The sequence below is a fragment of the Bombus bifarius genome, unplaced genomic scaffold (genome assembly GCF_011952205.1).
Source record: "Bombus bifarius isolate JDL3187 unplaced genomic scaffold, Bbif_JDL3187 scf7180000008162, whole genome shotgun sequence".
NCBI classification, from domain to species: Eukaryota; Metazoa; Arthropoda; class Insecta; order Hymenoptera; family Apidae; genus Bombus; species Bombus bifarius.
Genome location: NW_022884484.1, coordinates 383,643 through 408,546, shown reverse-complemented (window position 1 = coordinate 408,546; position 24,904 = coordinate 383,643). Strand labels below are relative to the sequence as shown.

Below are 24,904 nucleotides of genomic sequence, written 5' to 3'. Positions count from 1 at the left end.
TTATTGGAAAATTCGCGATGATTTCGTGCTAATTGTATCGATTTACTATCGCGTTTATTTATTAGAATTCTGGTCTGCTAGACCAGTGACCGAAAATCATGGATTACGAAAATTGCACGGTTCCATCGATCACGCGATGCAGAAACCGAAGAATATGAAAGATTCGAAATTGTGGAAGAACGAGAGGAGAAAGAGAAAAATAAGAATATATAAATTTTATGATTCCGGCGTCTCCGTCGATGAATTTTATAATCCAAAAGTTATAAAGTAGCAGATTCCACAGTTGCGATCGAGTCTCTGCTTGTGGAAGAACTTATTATTCAAAAATCACGGCGCGTAGATTTCCGCGGCTCCATTGTCCTCTCTGTACCTAATTTCGTACGTACTTCAGAATTCACTGAATGTACAATTCTATTATATTACTTTGCAGACACTGTAAAATCCGATATCGCTTCCTCGTGTGCAACGAATTGAACGTACGATCCAAGACGAATTCCAAGCCAATAATAACAGCTAATAAACTCTGAAATAGCTGGAACTGTGTTTTACAAATTCCAAAACCATCATCCAGATCGTTCATTGATAATATGGCACGCGTCTCGTTTTATCCTTTGGATGCGACGCGAGACAGCCTTTACGTTTCCAGTTCATGAAATACAACCTTTCACGGGATTTCGTTATTTCGAAGAACATTTTATGGTTCTACGATGGTCGTAAACAGATTCTACGACTGGAAAATAACTCCTACTGAATTCTACAACCACGATGCTCCTGCGTCTTCTTTTCACTTCGATCTCCTCAAAGCTTCTACTTATTTCATCCGCAATATTTTTATTAAACGTCAATATAAGCGAAGAATTGACGAAGATCTAATTTTAATTCCATCTGTTGCATGCTTCCTCCTGTTGCTTTCCTTCCATCTTTTCTTGCGTTCGTCCTCGTTATAGCGATTCCGTGTGAAAATTCGCCAACCTTATCCGAACGATTCCTCGTCGTCGGAGCTTCGACTATCGAAGGAGAAGACTTTAAGGACCGTATCTTGGCAACCATGAACGAGAATCAATTAAAGCTAAAACGCGAAGCACCGTTGCCAGAAATAGCGTAACAGCGGTTAATCATTGAGAGTCATCACGAGGCCATATGCGGAATAAATGCTTATGAACACACCGGTAAAACTCCATCGGTATATTTTTATCGACGAGTCTATTTCTTTGGCCACTTTATAGCGGCCGAAATAAAATCTTTTATACGCTTCTCGCGATAATAAACGTATCTCGAAATCGATCAAGGCGTATGAAATATATGTTACAGAGGAGAATTCTGGATAATTCGCGTCATTCGAGATGAGGTAATTTCAGCTTGCAATCGTGCAAACGAGGACCAGCGATGCGAGCTTTAATTAATAAGCTAGAGAAATGCTTTCGGTGCGACGGTAGGTGGAAATTGTATAGCGCGGGTGAAGTGGCGTTAAACTGTAATGGAGATTTTTAGGCTGGTTCTATGTGCATGAAAATGAGAATTATATTTCAACAGATATCAAAACATGGACAGTGGCTGAATATTTGGTTTAGATTTTTAGCTTTCTATTACAAGGTAATGGAAAGAGTGGATTTTTGAGATAAGATGTGAAACGTTAAAAATGCAATATTATTAAAGTAATATCAAACTAATACTAAACAACATTTGCAACTGCATTTTGGATTTTGTAACTGCAAAAACAGGTTGTACTTCGATGCAATCTTTTACGTACGAAATAATAGGAGTAGATTTTTGAAACATTTCCATGAATTTTTCAAGAGCACGATGATCACGTTTGCCTCGTAACACGGTGCGGTTGTGCGCGTATCACTATCCATCAGAGTGTTCCTGGTTTAATGAGGAATCACGTTCGAATATTCTCTCTGATAGCGACATTTCTGACAACGTTCGCAGACTGCTAAGTGAGCTGACCATACTTCGTCGATGTCGTAATTAATGGAACACACAGAGGATCGGTAAATCTCGTTAAATGCATCGACGTTCAGCAGTATCGTTCGTCGTTCGACTGAGATGGCATCGGATTTCTCGAACGAGAGAGATTCCACTTTTAGAGAAATTGTTTGCTAGAGAAGATCCGCGTTGCTAATTAAATCCCTCAGTTCGTTGATTAAGCACGAATTCTGAATAATCGTCGCGACATTGCTTACAGCCTGTTAACGAGCTAAACGAAGAATTGAAGAATTACAACGAAGGAATTTATTTTTCCAATTTTCACGCGCGATATGTTCTCGATGAGATATTTAATTTTGTAAGAAAACACTGTAGTTAAACGCTCGTAAGATTATGTTAACGTGACCGAAGTGGATGTAATATTCTTAAGTACCGTTTTATGGAACGTAAACGAAACAGAATAAAAGAAACGCACGAAAGATGCAAATACACCGGAACTGATAATAAGCCAGAACTGGTATTCATATTTACTTAAACTCGAGGCTAAGAATCGTGAACAAGGACGTGGTTATTCGTTAACGTTTTACTTCGGGATACTTCGTCGTGTTGTTGACTCAAACACGAGAAGTTTCACTTTTTTCGGTGCATTCAGATATATAGATATATCAAACTATAAAATTATAAAACTTGTATCTATTTTGATATTGGGGAGATTCATTGCCATTTGGAAAATTCTAATATCTTTTATTCCTATAATGTATAGTTTATTATCAGATGATGTAACAACTTTTCTGATTTATTTACTCAATGATAAGTTGTCGCAATGATTTTTTATCGAATAAAATAAATGTGCAAAGTTTTTAGAATTCCACTGAAATATTTATTTGTGTCATTATTCTCAAACTTTTATAGTTTCGAGCGACTGAATTTCACACACGTTCAGTGACATTATAAATCAAGAAATATCACGAGGTTCACGATCGCCAAACAGATTTATAGTAACCTATTTGAATTTCATGCGAATGCACACCGAATACAATGTTCTTCTGAATACGGTATTTAATATATTTTGAAGTTCAATTCGTTGAAAATTGTATTTGTTACACAATTATCTATTGTATCATATTTTTATCGTATTATCATATTATTATACACTTATTTCGCTTCGTGATCCTGTTAACCAAGAATATTATTATTTACAAATCGATTTCGCATTGTTTTATCGATTTCCGTCGGTATCTGAAAAGCGTTATTTTTCTTTTTTCCATTGCGAACAAGTGCATTTTCATTAAATCTCTCTGGTGATACGTTTTCATCGAAGAATCGCATCGAATTAAAATGTTCGGGAGCATTTTGAAAATAAATGAAAAATATTTATATCTGTCGGAACGTTCGTAATAAATCGCTTTTGTACGAACGAATAGAAGGATTCTGAAGAAACGTGAAATATGCATAAATCGATCACCTAACGTTAGAACGCGTTTTGTTAAATTTTCGTTTCTATTTCGAAAAAATATTAGTCACTTTCAAATCTCAGTTCACCTTGAAATTTACAGGCGGAGAGAGACTGGAATATATTAAAAGAATGACAAGCCTTAACAAAAGACACCGTTGCTTTCTATTTCGAACTGATTCATTTTTCACACGGATTTTCTTCAACTCGTACACCTTGCGTATTCAAAAAATAACCGCGAAACGTTTCTGTGCTTCGCATAAAGAGAATTACGTCTTTTTACACTTAGGTAAATCAATTTTTCAACTTTCAAAAAGATCAACCAGGCTAGAATAATACAAACTCGAATAGTCAAAGTCGCGTTACCATTAACAATGCAATTTCTACAATTTATTTTTCTAATCTATCCTTCGTTCAGTTTCGATTTTTTTATTTTCCTGTCGTTCTTCTTTATATTTCGATCGCTAATCTTGCAACAAATATTTCTCTCAAAAGAGTAACGAAATATTTCGAACATCTGCACCGTGATACTCCTACTTCGCTGAGTGGCAGTCAAAGTGTTAACCACGATCGAGTAACTCAAATTTTATCGAATAGCAGAGTATTGTGTTGTAATATACAGGGTGGTTGGTAACTGGTGGTACAAGAGGAAAGGGGGTGATTTTACGCGAAAAAAGAAGTCAAAAATACAGAATAAACATTTTTTTTTAATTTTTCCATCGAGACAACGATCTACAGTGAGATCCGTTATAACGTACCGCACGCGTACCGAGCGAAAATTCAAAGTCGATTTTCTCGAAAACAAAGCCTCAAACCCCCCCCCCCCTGCTTGTACCACCAGTTACCAACCAGCCTGTATAATATAATAACATAGATTCGTCCTGTATTTATATTTATTATATAAATGAGAAAACGAAACGAATATCATGTTACAATTTAATATTTTCCATATACCATTCATTTCAATTTCTTTTAATATACATACGAATTTCGTACTATTCGGTCGTAAGGTAAATTTATCTTCTTCTCATATTTATTTTTGCTAATATATATGTGTGTGTGTGTGTGTGTTCATGTGACTATGTAATATATGTATACAGGACGACTCTGTGTTACAACGTAGTAACCTTCTGGGAGCACGATGATGGTAGATGTAAAGATTTCGTCAAAAAGTCTACTCACCTCAGTTTGCATATCCATATTAACCATTTTTAATGAAGCAGAACACGTAACGTCTTCGAACTGTGGCGGTCTCTGTAACAAACAGAGATGAAAATACATATTAGAACGAAAAATCAGAAATTATTTGTACGTTATATCGTCGAGAAGGTTCACAAACGAATTTAGGAAATATTTAAAGCTAACGTATCTTTGCAGAGCTCGCGCTTTACCAAGTAATACGCGCATCATTTTTCTCGGGAATTTTTATTGCTTATTACGTAGCTTCATGATCGCTTTTGCGAAAAACTTGTTTTTTGTCGGTATTTAATACGTTGAAGGTATTTCTGCAAGCTTTCGAAGTACTCACTCTCTCGTTATAAAAAGATTTCGTAAAAGCCAAGATAAATAATAGTCCGCTTTTTATTATCCGCTTTTCACCAAAGTATAAGATACAACGTTTTTGTTGGAAACTGGCACCAATGCCGAATTTTTTTCTCTGGTTCGTGCGTTTAACATTCAACGGTACTCAGCAGCTGCCAAAGAAAAAGAAGGTATTTTGCAAAAGTTTATGAAAGTTTACGAATCTTCCAGTCCCATCAAACACGAGACATATGGAGTGTATTAAATGACAAAGACGTTACGTACTTTTCGAACAATCCAATGTATCAAAAATTATTTCGTTCGCGTAGAGAAATTATCACATAGCCAAAGGGAAACATTTTGTCCGATCGCCATACATAAGCAGCTGTGCTTACTATCATCGAAGAAACATATGTAAATATATATTATAAATAAATGAATAAATAACACGCTATTAAAGAAAGGTGATTACTATACTGAGCATAAAAGCGAAAATGTCTATAGGTCGAAAGCAAAATTAAATAAATCAACCACTTTCTTTATTTTTACTATAATTGCAAATTCCATACATATTTATGGAACACATTCAGTTACGCATAATCAGAATGAACGAAAAATTGCCACGAATACAAGCAACGACGAGTCTACTGAAAGGGATTAAAAAGGAGGCAATCCCCAACGTCTCTCCCTCGATTTCCTCCATAAATTTAATGAATATGAAACGTCTACACGATCCTGTTTAACTTTAAACTGTTTACACTTCAATTATCAATATCGTCGTTACGTTCTATCAACGTGATTAAACTCGGATATCTCGCGCAAACGGATAGTAAATTACAGGGAATTTCCTCGATAAATCTGCTGATGCTTTTTACACTCCCGAGAGTTTGCTCGATAACAAATTGTTTACACTTCGGTTATTAATATCGTCATTACGTTCTATTAACATCGATAAGCTCGAAAATCTTACGCAAACGGAAGAGAAGTCAACTCCAAACTTTCGCTCGATATCGGCTGCAAAGGATTCAGGAGAGGCGGTGATGGCGAGGGGGGATGGAGGGAGCGAATGAAAAAATCTTCTATTTAAAAAATTACGAATAAGGCTAAACTTTAATAGAAATACAGATAATGAACAATAGACGATCCGTAAAGAAATTGCGCGTATGATATCGTACGTACTTAAGCAAAGGGTTGGGAACTTTGCCAGAATTTAAAGAAACGTGGAAAATGACAAATTTTGTTTGATGCGGGGCGCTACGAGAGACATTCCGATAAATTACGATGCGAATCCATGAAATACGCGAGGGGAGAAAATGTTCGCTAAGAAGATTTGTCGAAGGAATTTTTAGAAATGAATTACGTTACGCTACCTTCATCTGACGATTTATCTTCAGATATTCGATATTTCTTTAAATCCCATCTCGAGCTATAAAAAGAAATCCAATCTCTGGCGCTCTTCGTATTATGTTTTTCAGCTGTATTCTTTGTCGCTATTTCCGCGAGTCCGAGTTCCATCGATACATATCGAAGATTGAGTAGAAAAATTCGATAATCCAAAATCCACTTTCTCTGCAATTTCTCTGCAATGTGTTTTGAACGATACAAGAAAACAAACGGTAATAAGAGAAAGAAAAAAAGAAAAGGAACGACAGTCGATAGAACAGATACGGATTACTATCGGAATAAGCCTCCGTTCTCTTTCACACTGTGAAAAATGCTCGTACGCTGTTAACGCAATAGCTTACGACATCGGGGCAATTCGTTTGACGAACAGATAAAAATGCAAATTCATCGATACAACGATGATAACATCTCGATAGAAACTTTGACCCGAATTCGAAGGTTTATTTAAATTTGAGAAATATGCCGTATTCTGTTTAATTAACTTATGAAAGATGAAACGGTGGAAAAATATGCAACAACTGCGTAAACTGAAAATTATTGAGCAACATAAATAGAATCATTAGATACAAAGGTATGTTAGGGTAATAGACAGTTTACAGAAACCAACTATACAAACGACGGATACGAGAAACATTTCTACGCTTTAAAAAAGAATAGTTTTCATCATAGTACTATAAATAAAATAGAAAAACCAACTCGCTAGAAAGAATTGTGAGAAAAAAAGATACCGAGAGAATCTCCGCAATCTCCTTACGATCGCCACGTTCAAGGACAAAATTCAACGACGTAAATTCATTGAAAAATATTCCAAATGAAACGTTAACGAGTGTCAACTACCTTGAGAATTGTCAGAGGCAATTGAAAGAATTGCACATATTTTTCTTTGTCCCTGGTAGTAATTCATGTTGTTTTCAACTTTTACGAAATTACATGCTATATCGAAATCAAATCGTCGCAGACCATTTTATGTGAAAAACAAACAAATGTCTAGATCTCAGCTGTGTTATTCCTGGAAGGACTAGGGTAAGCAATTCTTTCCCGGCTCAACCGCTTCTTTCAAGGCAGCAGATCTATCGAAGACTATCACGAACACGGTTTAATCCCAAATATTCTCCACAAAGACTAGTAGTCACGTTTCAAGCAACATCGTTTCCACGAACACTGCGCGATCTTCGATTTAACCTAGGAACAGCATCGGTAGAAGCGTCTGGCTGTCTGCCAGCTTCCGACGAGTTAACCACCGACCGCAACTTTCCACCGCCAGTCCATGTCAGTCGCCACTATGACGCAACTAACACATTACCGACGATTAAATACTTTTTTAAACGTACATTCAAAACCACCATATATTACGTAATTTTACCACGTTAAAGTTTTCATCGATACGGCTACAGTGAAGTATGCTAAAACGATCTCGATGAACTTTAAATGTCCTTATTTGTTACAACAGCAGCCTGTTCTATCATACACCGAGATACGGAAATACACTTTTAGCCATAAGTACTGCAAGACAACAGCCAGTATTTCATACGAATTAAACGCATTCCACTGCTTGCATTTTCTAGTTATTTTTCACAATTTTGTTATTTCGTTCGCATCGCGTACGTCCTTTGTAATATAAAATACCAAATAAAGAAAAGCGTTCGAGCTTCGTCTAATAAATGTAACGAGTTGGAGAGTAGAAAGCTTCAATGAAAGATAAAAGAACACAGGCGTACGAATGATATAAAATTACTTTATATAATTTTTACACATTGTGGTCTCACGTTTATACTCTTTTACTCGTCCAGGTCTCAGTCAATTAGCTTTTCTATTATATTTTACTGGCTCGTGGCTAATGCTGTAAAGCAAAGTAATTGAAAAGAACACGTTTAACTGAGATTTCCGAGATTATTAAAAAATGAATAAATACACGATGAACTTTACAAGTTTACAAAGGATAAGAAATGATAATCTAACGATAAAGTTCTGGTTACAACTGAGAAGCTTAGCTTTTAAAGTACAACCATCATTTTTATTCGTCGCTGTATGTTTTATCATCCGTCTTTGTCGTGGTATTCTGATTTTAATCGTAAGAATTATTCGGCACAGCGTTCGTTTCTTGTACACGCTCCATTCACGTTTCACGAATCTAATCCTTGGCATCGTTTCTAGCAGTCGAACTATCGACAAATTGGACAGAATGTAACACGATGTTTTCTCATCGCGTTTAAAAGCTGTGGACGTTCTTTCCGTTTAACTGGACGTGTATTTTCTCGAGTTAAGTTCGATGGGCGAAAGAACATATCAGCAACAAGTTGAATGATAAAGCAAGGTTACAAGCGTTGTAAACAATATTGCGATAACGAGAAGCGATGAAGGGAGGTTCCGTGGAAAAAAGCTCGCGGTTGTAGTTCATCAATAAACGTCCGGAGTATGTATGTTAAAATAGATTTATAGCAACAGCTGCGCCAAGAAGTTGAACCGATACGAAAACCTTCGAGTTTACGGAGTTTCTGGTCAGCGATTTGTGGTTCTTTGTCGAAAATTAATTTACTTCGCCTGGATTTGATGGTCTAATTATACCCATGGATTTATTTATCGAGCCAATTACATTTTACAAGTATACTTTTACAGATATAACGTTCGCATACAATTTCGAAAATGAGGATAATTATACGTGATATCGCCACGCGTGAGAATATACGTATTTGTTAAATTGAGAAATAGTTATACGTATTTCCTTCGAAGTAAGTGTAAAAGTTAATTCTCTCAAAGTTTAATAAAATTTAGTCGTAATAGGTTTCATTTAAATTTGATTGTAATTTTATTCGTTCGCCGATATAGGTCATTCTTGATTTAAAGATATATTATTATCTCCAAGTTTAAGGCAATTTAGTCATAATGACTTTTACAGAATTGAAATAAAGGGCTGAAAGTGGGAAAATTAAGATAACGATTTAAAGCTTCGTGGAACGATATTTCGAGCTTCCATTAATCTAAAAATCTAGGCGAAACACAGTTTGCAGCAGTGAAGGAAGTTTACTATAAATTATGCCATGTCTAAAAGCTTGTACGTAAATTCGCGATAAATCAGCCAATGGGGTTACTACATGGGGTTAAAGTTTTCTCACTTTACTTGAAACCATGGAAAAGATTTGAATAACTGAATAACTAAAAAAAAAAAAGAGGGGGAACAGTGAGAAATATGCGTTTGTTGAAGGTTTATAAGACAAGAGTAAAACTGAATCTTTAGAACAGGCTATCTACCTAGCAAATGTACGGAGAAAATATTATAAATTTGTTTGGAACGAGAGCATATTAAAGCTGAAAGCTCAATAAAAATAAATAAAGAAGAACGAAAGAAGACAAATTTGCAAACTGAATTGATCTACGTCCTACAAATTTTTTATCTCACGATAGTATTTCAATTTATAGGATCGTAGTTACAGCGAAAGCTGTTCTCTGCAGCTGCGTCTAAATGATTTTCGTCTGCGTGCAAATTCTATGAACGAAAATCGTTTGACATCGAACGAAGCTATCGTTTTGTTAAAAAGCAGTGAGATTTAGCAGACTTCGTGCTGGTGACTTTAATGTAGTTCTTTTTTTTTTCGACTCTAAATAAATCTCGTCAAGTCCAGAAACACCGAGAGAAATTGCGGTTCCAGAAGTAATTGCAAGGCCGTTTAAACGCGTCATTGTTTTCCTATACGATTTCTTTGGACTAAGACGACTTTACCTCGAGTCACAAATAAAAATCGTAAAAGAAGAATTTCCTCCGTACAACTAAACTTATACCGCGTTTTCTGCACTGCGATAAAATAAACGTTTCAATGTCACCACTGATTTTATTACAAACTCGATAATCGAAGAACGCGTCGGATACGTAAAACCAATTATAGAAAAGTGTAATTTCTCACGTAATTCGAAAACACTATAATTTCCTTGAGTAATATATCCTGTAATTAATATCGCCAATTAAATATTCATCAATTCCATTTTATATGTATGATACTTGTATCGTAATCCTATCGATTAATATCCCCACAAAATTGCTAATTTCAAACAACCCTATTTAAATACCAATTAACCGGTCTGCTCATTAACGAGACAGAGTCACTCGAATCTATCGTTCATTCTAATTACGCGGCAACTTCATCAGCGACATTTTACCTTAAATGTAGACGAGCGGCATTTTTCTACTCGATATCGTTGCCATCGTGTACCTGTCTTTTCTTTCTTCTTATTCGGAAAACGAAGAAACACGTATAGTCGCTGATACGCGTACAACCTTGCACCTTTCGAGTTTATTTTTCTCGAAAACGAAGCTTCGAACGAAAAAAGTTATTCTCTTTCTCCACTCATCTTTCTATGTGCAATTGACACTCGACCGCTTGTGTCGTGATTTTGGAGACACCCTATATATACAACAACAGTATACCATCCTTGAACAAGTAGCGCAACTTTGCCACTCGTTTCGGCTAATAAACTAAATGCTCGGTCCATGAGTAGTATTTAACACTAGTATTTATGTTCTAGTAACAGTTCCAATACGCGGCTAACGTGCCATTTTAATACTAACACGGCTTTGATCTGTTAAGATCGAACATCATCGACGATTAAAAATGACCGAAAGATGAAACGTGAAATTGCGACAATCGCAGTCAGCTTTTTTCGTTGGACGTTGACCAAATGGTCTATTATTGAAAGTAAAATACTGAATAAAATGGAATCGAGTTAGAACGCGGAAAACTTTTTTTGGAAACAAATTGGTTTCGGCGAGGAGATTTTTTCTCTTTTTTTTTTACTGCCGAAATCAGCCAGATCGACACTCTTCTTCTTTAAAATTTGGCACAGAATAAATTGGGATTTTTTTAGGTGTCGGTCGGGCCGACTGGAATCTCTTTTTCAGAAATCAGATTAACGTAAAACAGGTGTCTTCTTAAAATTAGGCTTCAACTAAATTAAGGATGCTTTTTAGGAACTCCTTTTGATGAAAACGGGGATCTTTCGTTTAAACAGTTTAACTGATTTTTTTCCTTTGTTAGGAATCGGTTTGCGCTGGCTAGAGAATATTTTTCTGAATCAAATTGCCAATGAAACAGGACCTTTTTCAGGATTAAACTAGGTCAAAAATACCTTTAGCAATAATATTTGTTAAATTGGAGATTCTTTTTTTAATCGGTATAATCTGTAATAGCTTTTTTCTAGAAATTAAACTGACTATAGATTTTTTTTTTTTTCAAAACAGTTTAGGAACAAAAATGTTTTGTAATCATCCGCTTTTTTTTTAAAAAAAGTTTACTTCTTTTACCAGAAAAGGTGGCCATCTTTTTCGTATATTACGATTCATTACAAAACATTGTAATATTCGCGAGCGTCTAAATTCACATGTCATACGACGCGTGTCTTTAATTACTTTAGTTCGCTCAATTGGATCCATATACGTCTCTTCGAATTACAGGATTTAGAAGTTACATCTAATCTCGCCACTTGACACGCGGCAGAGCAAATCTCCAGCAACACGCTAACGTTTAACGTGTTTACTTCAACGAAGTGACAAACAGGTGCTACAGCCGTTTACAACTACGGGTTATATGCCATGTCTTGATGATTATCGAGGATGTCTGAAGCTTGTTCTGACAAGCAGCTAACTGTTTTTCCAGCCAACTAACGTCCGACTGAGAAGTTGATTGCTCCGTGAAATAAACCATTGAAACCTTGATTACTTCGATTGCCAACGATTTCCGATTGTCAAGGCGATCGATACCTAACTGGTCATTAAGATGAAAAGTATTCTCCCTTCCCTTCGACTCGTTCAATGACGGACGAAGCATTCTCTAAGAAATTGTGCAACTAGTACGAAGAAATTGTGTATCCGTTCGATTAAAAAGTTAATCGTTCTACAGCTCTTGTTAAAGACAAAGCGGATTATGAGATTTCATTTCGTATCAACGGTATTAAGACGCGTACCGATCTCGTACGAAAGGCGATAATTGACACAGGTTACTAGTAAGACGATTAGTCGGATAGAAATTTACACGTATGCAAGAGTTACAGAAAATATAGTACATTAAGAATTACGTGCCGGTTCTTAGAATCTTCCAGTGGATCGTTTAGATACGAGAGAAAATTGAAATTCGATTTAAGGAATTATTCAGAGAAAGAACGTTTTAGGATTTTGTTCGTATGTAAGTTTAAGCTATTTAGCTAGCCACTGGCTGCATTGTGTCAGTTGCAAAGTACCAAAACATTATGCATAATTTATATTTAACGTTGCTCTGTCGGGAGAATTGAAACTAAGATTGAAGTTTAAATTAAACTTTGTTGCATGAGAACCATAAATCACGCAACGAGTCAGACTCTATATAAAAGATTTAAATAATCGATAATATACAAAGGAAAGTAGATTCGCTATATAAATTGATATCGTAAGAAATTATAATAAGAACGAATTCCCTAAAGATTCTTCAGGATTGGACTATCGTAAGCGTGCCGATACTTACGAACAATAGCCTTAACGATTCCTGATATCAATCATTCCTCTGCTGAAACTATTACAGTCGATGTCTTTCGAAGAATTCCAATGAAAACCTCAATGGAAGTTTTAATGGGAATTTTCAAGTATTTCGAAGAACTTCAACGTCGCAAATAACACTCAAAACGTGGAAAACAGTATCCAGCTTACAGAATGAGTCGTTATCTTGTGGTACGGTAAATTCAAGAGAAAAGATCAGTTAGGATATTGTCTTGCGTAATCAAAACCGAACATGCATCTAGTTAGAACGAATAATGACGCAATGTGCTCAAAATACGCGAACAATTGTATCAGTTCCGATGCAGCTGCCCACACATTACATCCTTTATCCACGTAAACCATGGACGTTCGCAATTGTTCGTTTATACAACGGGAATACTATGGTTTCCTTGAAAAAGCACCGAGCGTGCACCAACTCCTCGACCCGATAAAACGCTCGGTTTTAATTCCTCCGTTTGCATCGTTATCGCGTGAATGATAAATGCGACGCGATGTTTCGTACATTTCAAGAAGGTGGCCGATTATTAGAATGTCAAGAAATCGTCGTAAAAAAGATGCGGAAGGAAAAGCGAATTTTTGATGGAATTTCTAACGTCTGCCTTGCGATCTTCATAAAACTTTATATTAAATTGCGTTTCATGTATTACGAGGAATCGATAAAGGAAAAAATCATCAAAAGTATATCGTAGCGTAAGAAACGAATTTTTGATGCAGTTTTTTATTAAGTTGTGTTTCGTATTGAAATATGGAGGAAGCAGCTCCAAAAAAGGCTTTACGACGAAAAATCAATTTCTAATGTTTAAATTATAGTCTGCTTAATAATAATTTTTCCTGAATCGATATTTTGATATCTCGTCGAATTTCCTAAGTTCGGTATCTTGTCTTAAAAGTAACTCCGTTAAATGCTGGAGTTCACGGAGTTAAGAGTCTACGAAATTTCTCAAGTTTTGAATTATGAAGCTCGAAGTTGAGAGATCGACCCAGTCTCAGTGTTTGAAGTACGAGGGAAGCGTTGGCTATATCGAGGCGGTCTGTCCTATCATTAGCTTCATCATTCTCTTTGTTTATCTTTACATCTGTAATGAAACGCAATTTCATTTGAAAAGACACTCGATAAACACAATAAAGACACATCTTGATAAACGTGAAAAATAGAACCTTGAGAAATAACATGGTAAAAATGTGCGTAAGAGTGAACCAAGTACAGAACAAGAAACCAGAAACAAAATAGAGACTCGATATTCAAGATTCAATATATATATATATATATATACAAATAATAATTGTAGATAATAATAATTAGATTTGTACGCCAGGTAAATATTAACAGTTCTCGATAATATTCTCATTCAGTTTAATGGCAACGTTTTTGTAATAAAAATGCGATGTTGCGAAATAATAAAAAATACTACGAGATCGTTCGGAACCTCATCTTAATAAAGAACATCGATCACCCAACTTTGTATTACTAAAGTTTAATAGAATTCGAATTTAAATATTCATTTTTTTTTTCCTTGCAGCCCTCAAGAGAAAGTTCGAAGTTCAATTAAGCATACGAGACACGTTTTACATTTTATGTTGCTAAATAATATATCAATTTATATTATACGATGACTGTATGAAAAGTTCGTTAGCGGATAATAGGGTCAGATATCAATCTACACGTTAGGTCAGCAACTTTGTAAAACGCTATTGTAATAAACGATATTGCAACGTCACTAATGATCCGTCGTTCAAAATTGAGTTCAAAGCGAGTAAATTTCTTGCGCGATAAAAAAAAATCTAATTACAAAGTATTCGTATACGAGCAAATCGTTATAATTACAGATACGTATCGGTGGAAGTGAATGGCGAGAGAGCTCGATCGAAGGACAGGAATTAATTGATATCGTGGTTGGTCAAAAATGATATTTAAGGGGCTGGACACGAAAAATTCCTAACGTAAATTGATTTGCGTCCACGAAACAATTTATGGTAGCGGATATCATCGATAACAAATATTTAATGGCCCTCGCTGTTCGTACGACGCGTACATCATCCACACGATGAAATCCGGATAATCACCGGTATACAGAATTTTTTATCCATCGAGTGGCTCGTTCGAACAATTTCCATATTATATTTCCATTTTATAATATCGAATTTTCTTCGTCTTTTTTTTTTAATTCTTTACTCTGCATACAAATTACATTACAAATTTCGACCGAACGATTAACCGATCAAACGATCTCGAAATTGCCTTGAATTATCCTTAGGGCAACGTTCACGTGGTCTTCCAGTGACTTTGATTGCTCCTCGGTGACCTCAAATAACCTTGAGTGACCTCGCCTTCAAACTAATAGCGCGTAACCTTCGAATGACTTTGTATAACTTTATGCGACTTTGGAATAACTCGTATAATAATAATAATTATAGCTTTATTATAATTTCTAATTTCCAATTTATAATTAGAGTAACTTTGAACGTTTATCTTGATTAGCTATAAATAGCCTTCGAATTGTATCTATGATCTATATTCCATGGTGCTTTTGTTATACGCATTAACAAAGGCGAATAGATTAGGTATAATTGCTTCCTAATTTAATTGATTTAAAATATTACATTTCGACGTAATTATACCGTTGAAAACGAACAGACGGAAATGTGGAAATCATAACAATTAATGGGAAATCTATCGGCGAATTTTATGTGGGTCATAATAAATTGAAACTCGTCGCTCATTTACTAATCCATAACAGGAAATTGATTATTCTATTATTCACCGAAAAACATCTCGTTTTAGGCGCAAACAAATGGACATTAATCTTGCGAAAGGAGTGGATAGTATAATTTCATAATTATTGTGGAAATGGTGGTCGTTGCCTGACACGATGGCGAGTAAATTAATTAACGAGTCCAGTAATTAGCCCTACTAAATTATGAAACTCCTATCAAATATCACACTCGCAGCTTAATTCATTCACCATATTCATCGCTTTAAACGACCGTACATCTTGAATATGCATTGTTCTAATTTCCATGGTTAGCCTCTTTATGGAAATATACGTATTGTTACAGTAACTTGCTTTCAATGTGAACTATCGAAATTAATAATTTCCAAACTCCTTTAATTATTCAACCACGCTAAATTCAATGCTATCGATTCGCCGAGAGAACTGAAATAATTCTTCCAATTCAGTTTTACGATTCTTACGATATAAATAGGAAGCTTACCATAGAAAATGTCACGGAAATATATGTTTCACAAAAATTGAGCAATTTCAAAAGTCGATAAATAAGATTCGTATTTTTAGCAAGAAGATATCGTTATAAAATTCCAAGCTTCAAAATTTATACATATAGAAATGTATTTCAATGCTGTGAAGCATACGGATTTTTAAATTTCTAACTTCTGTAACTTTTAGGATACCCTCGACGTATCGTCAATGTTTCGAAGCATATTGATCGTTTTGAAGTTGAGAATCATGAAATATCGACGAACGAAGAAACAATTGACATTTTCGTAGCAAGATCAAGAAAAGATGCGAGTTTCGCGCGTGAACAAATGTTCCTCGGACCAAACAAAATTCCTATACCGTAAAGAGACAAAAGGGAGAAATGGCAGATCGCGATAGAGCGAAAGAAGGAATTTAAACAGCGGTCTCGAGAAATTGTACGCCGCGGAATTCTAAAAATTACAAATTGAAATCGAAGTTCCCTTGCAACGACGACACACGAAATGAAATACGAAGGAAATATGAGAGGGGGAATTGCAGGTGTAAAATAAACATCACGCGCGATGAAATGTTCACTTGGAAATGCCAGCGAATCTAGTCGACTGGGCGAATAAAACGAAACGAAACGGCTGATGAAACAAAATTACCGAATCATATCGAACACGTCGAATCGAAAGGAACATCGTCGACTCGTGGATCACTGTTTTCCTATCAGCTGGATAAAACATACAGAACCGGCGTGTATTATTATTTCAGCCGCGGTCGAACGACGTCAACGATGTAATTCACGGATTTATCGCATCGTGAACAACCTCGAGATGCAGTTTGGCTCGTGACCATTGAATTTAACCGACCGGCTCTCGGCGTTCGTTCAATCTCTTTGATAGTGAAACGTTTCACCTGTAATTTAATAACTGCGCGTTTCCATAGTCGATTTAGTAAACTGTGTAAAATGCGTACGAAACGAATGACTTCGACAGGCAACTTTTCACGCAATATTTCATTGTTTAAATATTTCTTCGCGCTATAGGCATTTTAATCGTTAGCCAACGGTATAATGATTTTTACACGCCAACACAGATACGAATAAATATGCGATTTAATGGAGCAACACAGTTCTTATTTTTACTTGCAACCTACTGTTACGCTACGAAGACTGCAACACGATAAGTCACGTTTATCTACGTTTTGCCGGGAAGAAGGTTTAAAATTCGGTACGTTTCCATCAAAATTCCTGCTGGAAATTAAAGTGTATGTAATATCTTGAGAAATATGGGATTCATATTCGGGGAAATTCGCTGTAAGAGAAGCTCGTTTACACATGGTAAAACCGACAAGGAAATATTTTATTTCCAGCCATCTTATACGGTAGAACTCTCCTCGGGGATCGTTTAATACGACAAGTAGTTTGAAATACTATGATACGATTCTACATTCTCCTTTTATTTTCTCTACCTTTAAAAGATAGTAGTTCTTTCTTATTTATATTCCACATTGCAATTACAATTAATCTAAACATAAGATGCAATTACATCAAATAGTATGTATAATATTAAATGAACAATATAGAAATAACAATCGAAGTGTCTATGGTATATCCTTAAACTTTCACGTCGATATCGTAATTATTTTAAAAGATATTCAAACGAACATATTTTCAGAACATACCTCGACAAAATTATTATTAATCGCGTTAAAAGCGTCGCAATTATCCGCTAGTGAAATTGCGTTATTGGACCATCTGTTCCTTCTATTCTAATTATTTTCATTTCGTTTGAAATATTCCGTACTATAGTGCAGTGTTAACGAGATTCTGCATAGGGCGTAACATCGCAGGCTTAAAAAGAATAACATGTATCATTGTGTCAACGTGACAGCGTGCTACGCAGGCAAAGAGTATAGGAAAAGACTCATCGTGGCCATTGTCTGATACAAACTACGTTCTCGTCGAGCTTAAAATCCCCGAGACATATTTCATCGTCGCCCTCTGGTTGCGCGCAAGTACGTGCATTCATTTTCCAGACATTTTCAATCTCGGTATATATATATATATTCCCGGCAAAACGAGACCCGCCGCTGTAAATCGAATCGAGGGAAAAGTAAGCAGCGTACAACCAATGAAAACATCAACGAAACAGCGTGCGTGCTTCCCACCGTTCGAATCAATTTATCGCGCGCTATTTTCTACGGTAAAAGTCGTGCAGGCCGATCGAGCCGCGTCCAATGAAATTTATGTTGTATTCGATAAAAGATACGGATCGATTTTCCCGTCGATAATACCGTCAACAAATCGATCATTTTCGCCGGATACGCGGTTTATGGAAAATAATTGTTATTTCTTTATTTTCTGACACCAGAAACTTTCATATAACGAAAAACAAATAGCCATATTTGTTTGTTAATTCGTTAGCATCAGGACACTTATAACGGAAAAACGAATAAATCTCGTATATGATTTTTATTTATATTGATTATTATTATTCAAATCTGACAATTATTATTTGATTTAAAAGTTCGGTCAGGAGATCGTAGCCGACACGTGCGATACTCAACTCGTCGTGGTTTCTCTTGTAACTCGTACAAATAGTTTTTCTCAATTTTTCCGTTTCGCGTAAATGCAGAATCATATTCGATCCGTAAGATATCGTAGTTCGAAGGTATAAAATTCAATGGTTGAAACGATCGGCTAAACTCGTCCTAAGAGTTTGAGAAATAACGTAAATAGAATCGATGACCATTGTTGATCAAACACCAGACAGTGTAAAATATCCTAATTCAGGTGGAAGTTTTCTTTAATTGATTTTGAAACTGCGCGCTATGATATAACGCCTTTCGATGTTCAATTATAGCAACACCTCTACCGATTCGGTGCGCGACAAAATCGAATCGTCGACTTTTGCTCGAATAATTTTACGCGCCACATTTTGCATTTCATTTAATTCCCATCAATCAAACGCATTTGCATTTCGCTCGATTTGGAAATTAAATTTCATTTATCGTTAGTCGATGGTTCCCCCGCTAACCGATATCTTCACAGTCGAATAAATTCTCAAAATAAATACAAAACATAAAATACACAAAAGCGTGGAAACGTTTCTAGCTGGAAACATTCGTGCTTGGAAACGCGTAAATACTCCAATTAAACGTCCGCCAAGGTAACTTCGTTTAATTAAACTTTCTACTTTTGAAATTACAGCGCTTCGCCACGGCACGCCGTTTCATTCGATTCAAAATCGCGCCTTATATCACGCAGACTGTACCAAAGGGACTATTCGTCTCTTGCCTTTTGCAACGTAGTCGAAGTTTATCGAGAAACAACGATATCACGAAACGAGTATCTTTTCCGTAATAACTTACATCCTCTTGTAATGTCTTCGTTCGATTACATAGAAACTTTATGATTAATCTCTCGCAAAAAATGTACTAAAATATGTACGGAAATATTCTATAAAATCATCCAATATATCGCTTTTGCCGAGCAAGCAATAAAAAAATGTATATTCTATCGTTTTCGGTTCGATCGTTTCAGGATCGGTGCTTTAATAAAATTTTTATTCCACTCGTTGTCATGCACAATGCGCAATCGCCCGCCAGAAAAAAAAGAGCCCATTTTAGAATAAAAGTTTATTAAGTTCATCAACCCATCAGTGACTACCGTTCGCCATTTTCCACTGGGAAAAATTAGTTTAGTGAAAGAATTGATATTAAGAGTTAATTAATATGATTCATATTTAATTCTACGCTGATGATTATGACTATTTCGTCTCTTTCATTATAGAATTATAACACGTTTGACTAATTTCCGACAAATTTACTATAAACCCATCCTGTTAATTGCTGCAAATCAGTTTCATATCCAAGTTAACGCGTGCAAAAAAATCTGCGTGTGTGTACGGTATGGTATTTCGAAATAAACGACAGACCGCTTAGTTATTGGCGTTGATCGCCACCTCAAATTCTCTTCAAAGGGAGGAGAAATACTGATGTATGTCAGTTTCGACGCAATGATTTTGCATTTTACGAGACTTTGCCTTCTTATCGATCACCGGTGAATACGGTATCGTGATACCCGAATAATACTTTACGAAGCGTTTCGTGTCAGCTAAAATAGCAGCCCGAAGAGCGTAACATATCCTGCCACAAGTATAATTGCCGGTCGTGTTCCCCGTCAAGACAAGTACGAGATTTTAAAGCGTAAACTTCACGCGAACTTTAACGAGTTTTAATGCAGCGATATGCCTATCTAAGTACATAGCGTCTAGATATGAAAATGACGATGAAGATTAGAAAACGGTAATGAAGATTAAGTATAATCATAGCCCCAGAAAGTTTGTAATTTCTCATTCGCCGCGATTTTAATTTAGGGCATTGGATTTCTTTATGTTTTAGATTCGAAGACTTTTATTTTAAATTTTAAAAAGTTGAAAATTTCTTAATTATTTATAACGTTAATGAAGATTCAGTATAATCATAGCCCCAGAAAGTTCGTAATTTCTCATTAGCCGCGATTTTAATTTAGGGCATTGGATTTCTTTATGTTCTAGATTCGAAGACTTTTATTTTACATTTGAGAAAGTCGAAAATTTCTTAATTATTTATAACGGTAATGAAGATTCAGTATAATCATAGCCCCAGAAAGTTCGTAATTTCTCATTAGCCGCGATTTTAATTTAGGGCATTGGATTTCTTTATGTTCTAGATTCGAAGACTTTTATTTTAAGTTTAAAAAGTCGAAAATTTCCTAATTATTTATATCTTAAACGCGAAGTTCTTGTTATTACTCACGTCTGAGATTAAAAATATCTTACTCTTCTATATTTTAAACTCTAAATCTTCCAAGCTTCCGTATTTAAAATTTGGAAGCTTCACTTCTTCGCAGTCTTCAAATTTTCAAATTCGAAAGTTCTCGATTCGTGGAAAATTCGAAAATCTCCATCGATGGAAAATTTGTAGATTCGTTACGATTGAAATTTAGAACGTTTCTATTGAGAACGAACTATTTGACATTCAAAATCTTTCCACTCGTTACGATCGAAATTCAAACTTCTTCGAGTTTCTACAATTTAATATCGAAATCCTTCGGTCCGTTATCTTTTGAATGGAATTTCTGTTTAACATCGCGACGTTCAACATCCAGAAATGAAACGAATCGTAAAAGAACGTAACGACGTATCTTTCTTTAACGTCGAACTCACGAAAACGCGACGCGATCCTAATTGTAAACGACTGCTTTGACGGGGATATGACATAATTTTATCAGGCGACAAGGAAACAAGCCAAGCGTCACAAATGAATTTCATAATTCGATACAGCGACGATCGATCGACGACTTTCAATTTAGATACGCCGATAGAACAACGTTCCATTAACCCTGACCATAAAATAAAGAGAATTTAATTAATAAAAAGACTCATTCTACAGTTTCACGTAATCCTGTAAATCGTTTCAAATTTTCAACCACTCAATTTATTTATGTAAAAAGAATACTAAGTTGCCGATACTTTTGCCAGAGAATAATATTAATATTGATAATACAAGTTCCAAATTTCATGATATTTTATTACTAAATTTTTGAAATTCATTAAAGTTAGGATAAAACTGCTATTATACTTATCGTTCATAGCTTGAGATCGTTCAGTTGGTTTCGAGTTCGAAGATTTCCTATTTCCATATATTGAATCCAAAATCTTTCGATGGATTGCACAATAAAATCTCGATTATTCGAATTTTTCATATAATCGAACGATACGCTTCCAACTACATTCCACGTGATAAATTACAATTTTTTTACATATTGCACGTATCAAATACATACGTCTTAATCGTCTTTCTTCTCCCAATCGTCCTGACTGAGCACTTTCTGGGGAAATACTTTCTTGCCGTGTTTCACATCACCCGATGACTATCTCTGATGCTGCAAATGTTCGTAATTGCAAAAATTACAGATTCAACACTACTTGCGTCTACGTCAAAATTTCACGCTTTCGCCTTTTAATGTCGTACACTATCGATTCACCAGTGCCGCAAGATGCTGCTATTTAATATTAGTTATGATTCCATCAGTGCCTTAATCGAGTCAGTATTTCACGTTCCTCCTGAATTGAGAAAACGGTACACTTAGGTTTTGGCATATTGTCGCGCAACATAAAGATCAACTGACAACGACGTGTTGAAAACACAGACGATATGTGTCTCACTTGGACAAACGTATATCCACAGCGCAAATTTACCAGGATAATCGAGGTTCTATTTGTGTGTTTGAAATTCCAAAGTGTCCAATGTTTTACGCTTTGTAATGGAAAGTCTTTCGATTTGTCGTGATCAAAACTCGAAATATTTTCACCCTCTATATTTGTTTGGATAGAGCGTCCCGCAATTTATTAAGAACTGAATTTTAGATCGAAAGTCTCTGGTCTCGTTATTTTTCAAATTCTAAATGTTTGGTAGTCCGTTGTATCTGAAATTCGTGTCGTACACCGTCAACGTAATTTCAAACCGCCTCTCATAAATTTCTGCCATAAAATTAGGACATGATACGTGGTATGCGCAAATTTGCATCGTATGTCCTGAAATACGCTATTACCAACGTCTGGTTAATTTCACTGTCGATCCAGGTCTATTTAAATTTAAATACGACGTCTCGCCGAAAGCTCATTCATATAAATGTCAGCTATATTTTTATAAATAACAGTAACGTTCTTCTATTTTGTATCACGCATATGCAACTATGCCAATAAATATACAATACAAATAGCCGTGTTAATAGAAACTCGTTGATAGAAGGATCGTAATTTTTATTCAGTTTCGCGACGCAAAACAACTTCTTCTTTCGCGTCTAAGAAAATCCTCAACCTCGACAAGGAGAATGAAGCGAGACGTAATTTAAGAGCTTCGAATAGAATTCCTGAAACGCTTTACGTTCTTCTATGCGGTATATTCCATCTCTCTCATACATGCAAACATTCCAAATTTTGTTCCACTTAAAACGCGTTCTACGCGGCTAGCAAATGCGGAATTAACCTTCGCGTAGTCAAAGAACAAAAGCGCAATTCGTCATTATCGAATGTAATCGTTCGTTGATAGCTAAGTCAATAGATCTATTCTTCGTGGAGAAGCTCCGTTCGTGTGAATTTATTTGCTTCCCAATTTGCTTCCTTGTTTGCTTTTTCTTGTCCGTCTTAAAACATAGGCATTCGCAGTTATATATGTATTAACTATTACATCACATTTTCCATTACCACAGATATCTAACCAAATTATTTGATCATTCAATTTGTTCGATCGATGTTATGGAACGTAAATTTGTTCAAGTAACGTTATAAAAATTAATCTAACGGAATTATTTGATTTAATGATATATATGCCACTGAAAATAATTGGAGAAATTTTTCCGAAGCATCCGCTTCTTATTTCCATTGGAGGATTTTTCTCGCCTTTATTCGTTCGAATAGTGCGATAAAATCATCCTTGACGATCCTTTAATCCTAGTAACTGGGTAATTGCTTCGTAACATTTTTTTACAATCGAAAGCACTCAAATGTAAAAGCTGCCGAAACTCCCCGTTAGTTTGTGATAACGAAATAAAAATTCAGGCTAAAGCTATTAATATTTTTCTCCAGAAGTTAAAGGGAAAACGAAATAGGTTAATAGTTCTTTAATTACATACTATTCTATTTTTACTATATCGCTCCATCGGTTGCAGTAAACGAGTTCCATTGTGGATCGGTCGAACTGTATGCACGAACTTTAATTACGAACTTTCAAACGGTAGAATAATATAATATAAAATTGATTACACCGAATTCTACCGATAGCAGAGCGAAACGAGATACAAACATTGACTCGGCCAAACAAGTCTTACGTACATCGCTTTTTTACCAACCGATTAATTCGTAATCTACCTGTCGTCAAATAGCAAAGAATGGCTTGACACGGTTGCGGTTCAAAGCAACGAGGCAAGAGTTGCTTCTGAACGTCAGAAGGAAAATTATGCTTCCAGTTACCCCCCTAAACATCGGACGTTATTCGTGGAAGTCGATTCAAGTAACATTTAAATTCCATCGCCATTTATTTACTATTTATTTGTTATTTATCCTACATCTATTTATGCTTCGAAGTATAAGTCGTAAGATATTTCATGAATTTTTTTAATTTTTTTGCCTCTACGGAATGATACGCGCGTTGGAGTTTCATACAAAGTGATAAAAAGGTAACTCAATATGTCTGTATACATGTGCTCTTTCTTTCTAAGCTTTCTATGAATTTCCACGTTATTCCCTAAAATTGTTTATACTTTGCTTTTAAGTTACGTTACATTCATCGCGTCGAGATTATTCTACGAACAAAATGTGAGAATTAAACAAATGTGTTTTGCTTTACCGATACCTGAACTTCGTACATTCGTTCCTATTATATATAAAGAAGTAAAATAAATAATCTTCTAATAGTCGCTGCGTTTCTCTCAGCTTCCAAGTATTAGGTTGTCCGAAAAGTTTCTTTCGTTTTATGAGGAAACAATAGACGCACAACGTTTTTTGTTTTATATTGTTTTGTCGAATTACGTACGATCCATTTTGTTCTGTCGAGATAAACAGCGTGACATTTCACAGACTTGGTTTCACTTTTGTACGAAGGTGCGCTGTTGCAAAAAAGCACGTTTGCGAAAGAAAGACACTTTCCGAACAACCCAAGAAATACGCTAACTGTCCTAAAACTTTCGAATCGTATCATACGTATCACACAGCCTACGTAATATTTATTCAACCGCTGCTACGACTTTCGCCAAAGATGAAGAACCGCGCGGTAATAAAACTTTTCCGTATTTAATCCAATAAAAAGCTACGGCGTAGAAAACCATCGGAATTA

The 24,904-nt window shown here is 35.6% G+C and overlaps 1 protein-coding gene across 5 annotated transcripts in view; it reads right to left on the bottom strand.

Moving 5' to 3' along the window:
- LOC117208806 (calcitonin gene-related peptide type 1 receptor-like) overlaps positions 1-24,904 on the bottom strand; it is a 166,494-nt gene that overhangs the window by 131,599 nt on the left and 9,991 nt on the right. For all 5 annotated transcript variants that reach the window (XM_033450187.1, XM_033450189.1, XM_033450193.1 and 2 more), the window contains one exon: positions 4,565-4,636. In XM_033450187.1, the coding sequence (XP_033306078.1) occupies positions 4,565-4,591 (27 nt within the window). In that variant the 5' untranslated portion in view covers positions 4,592-4,636. Of the gene's footprint in view, positions 1-4,564; positions 4,637-24,904 lie in introns of those variants that run through there.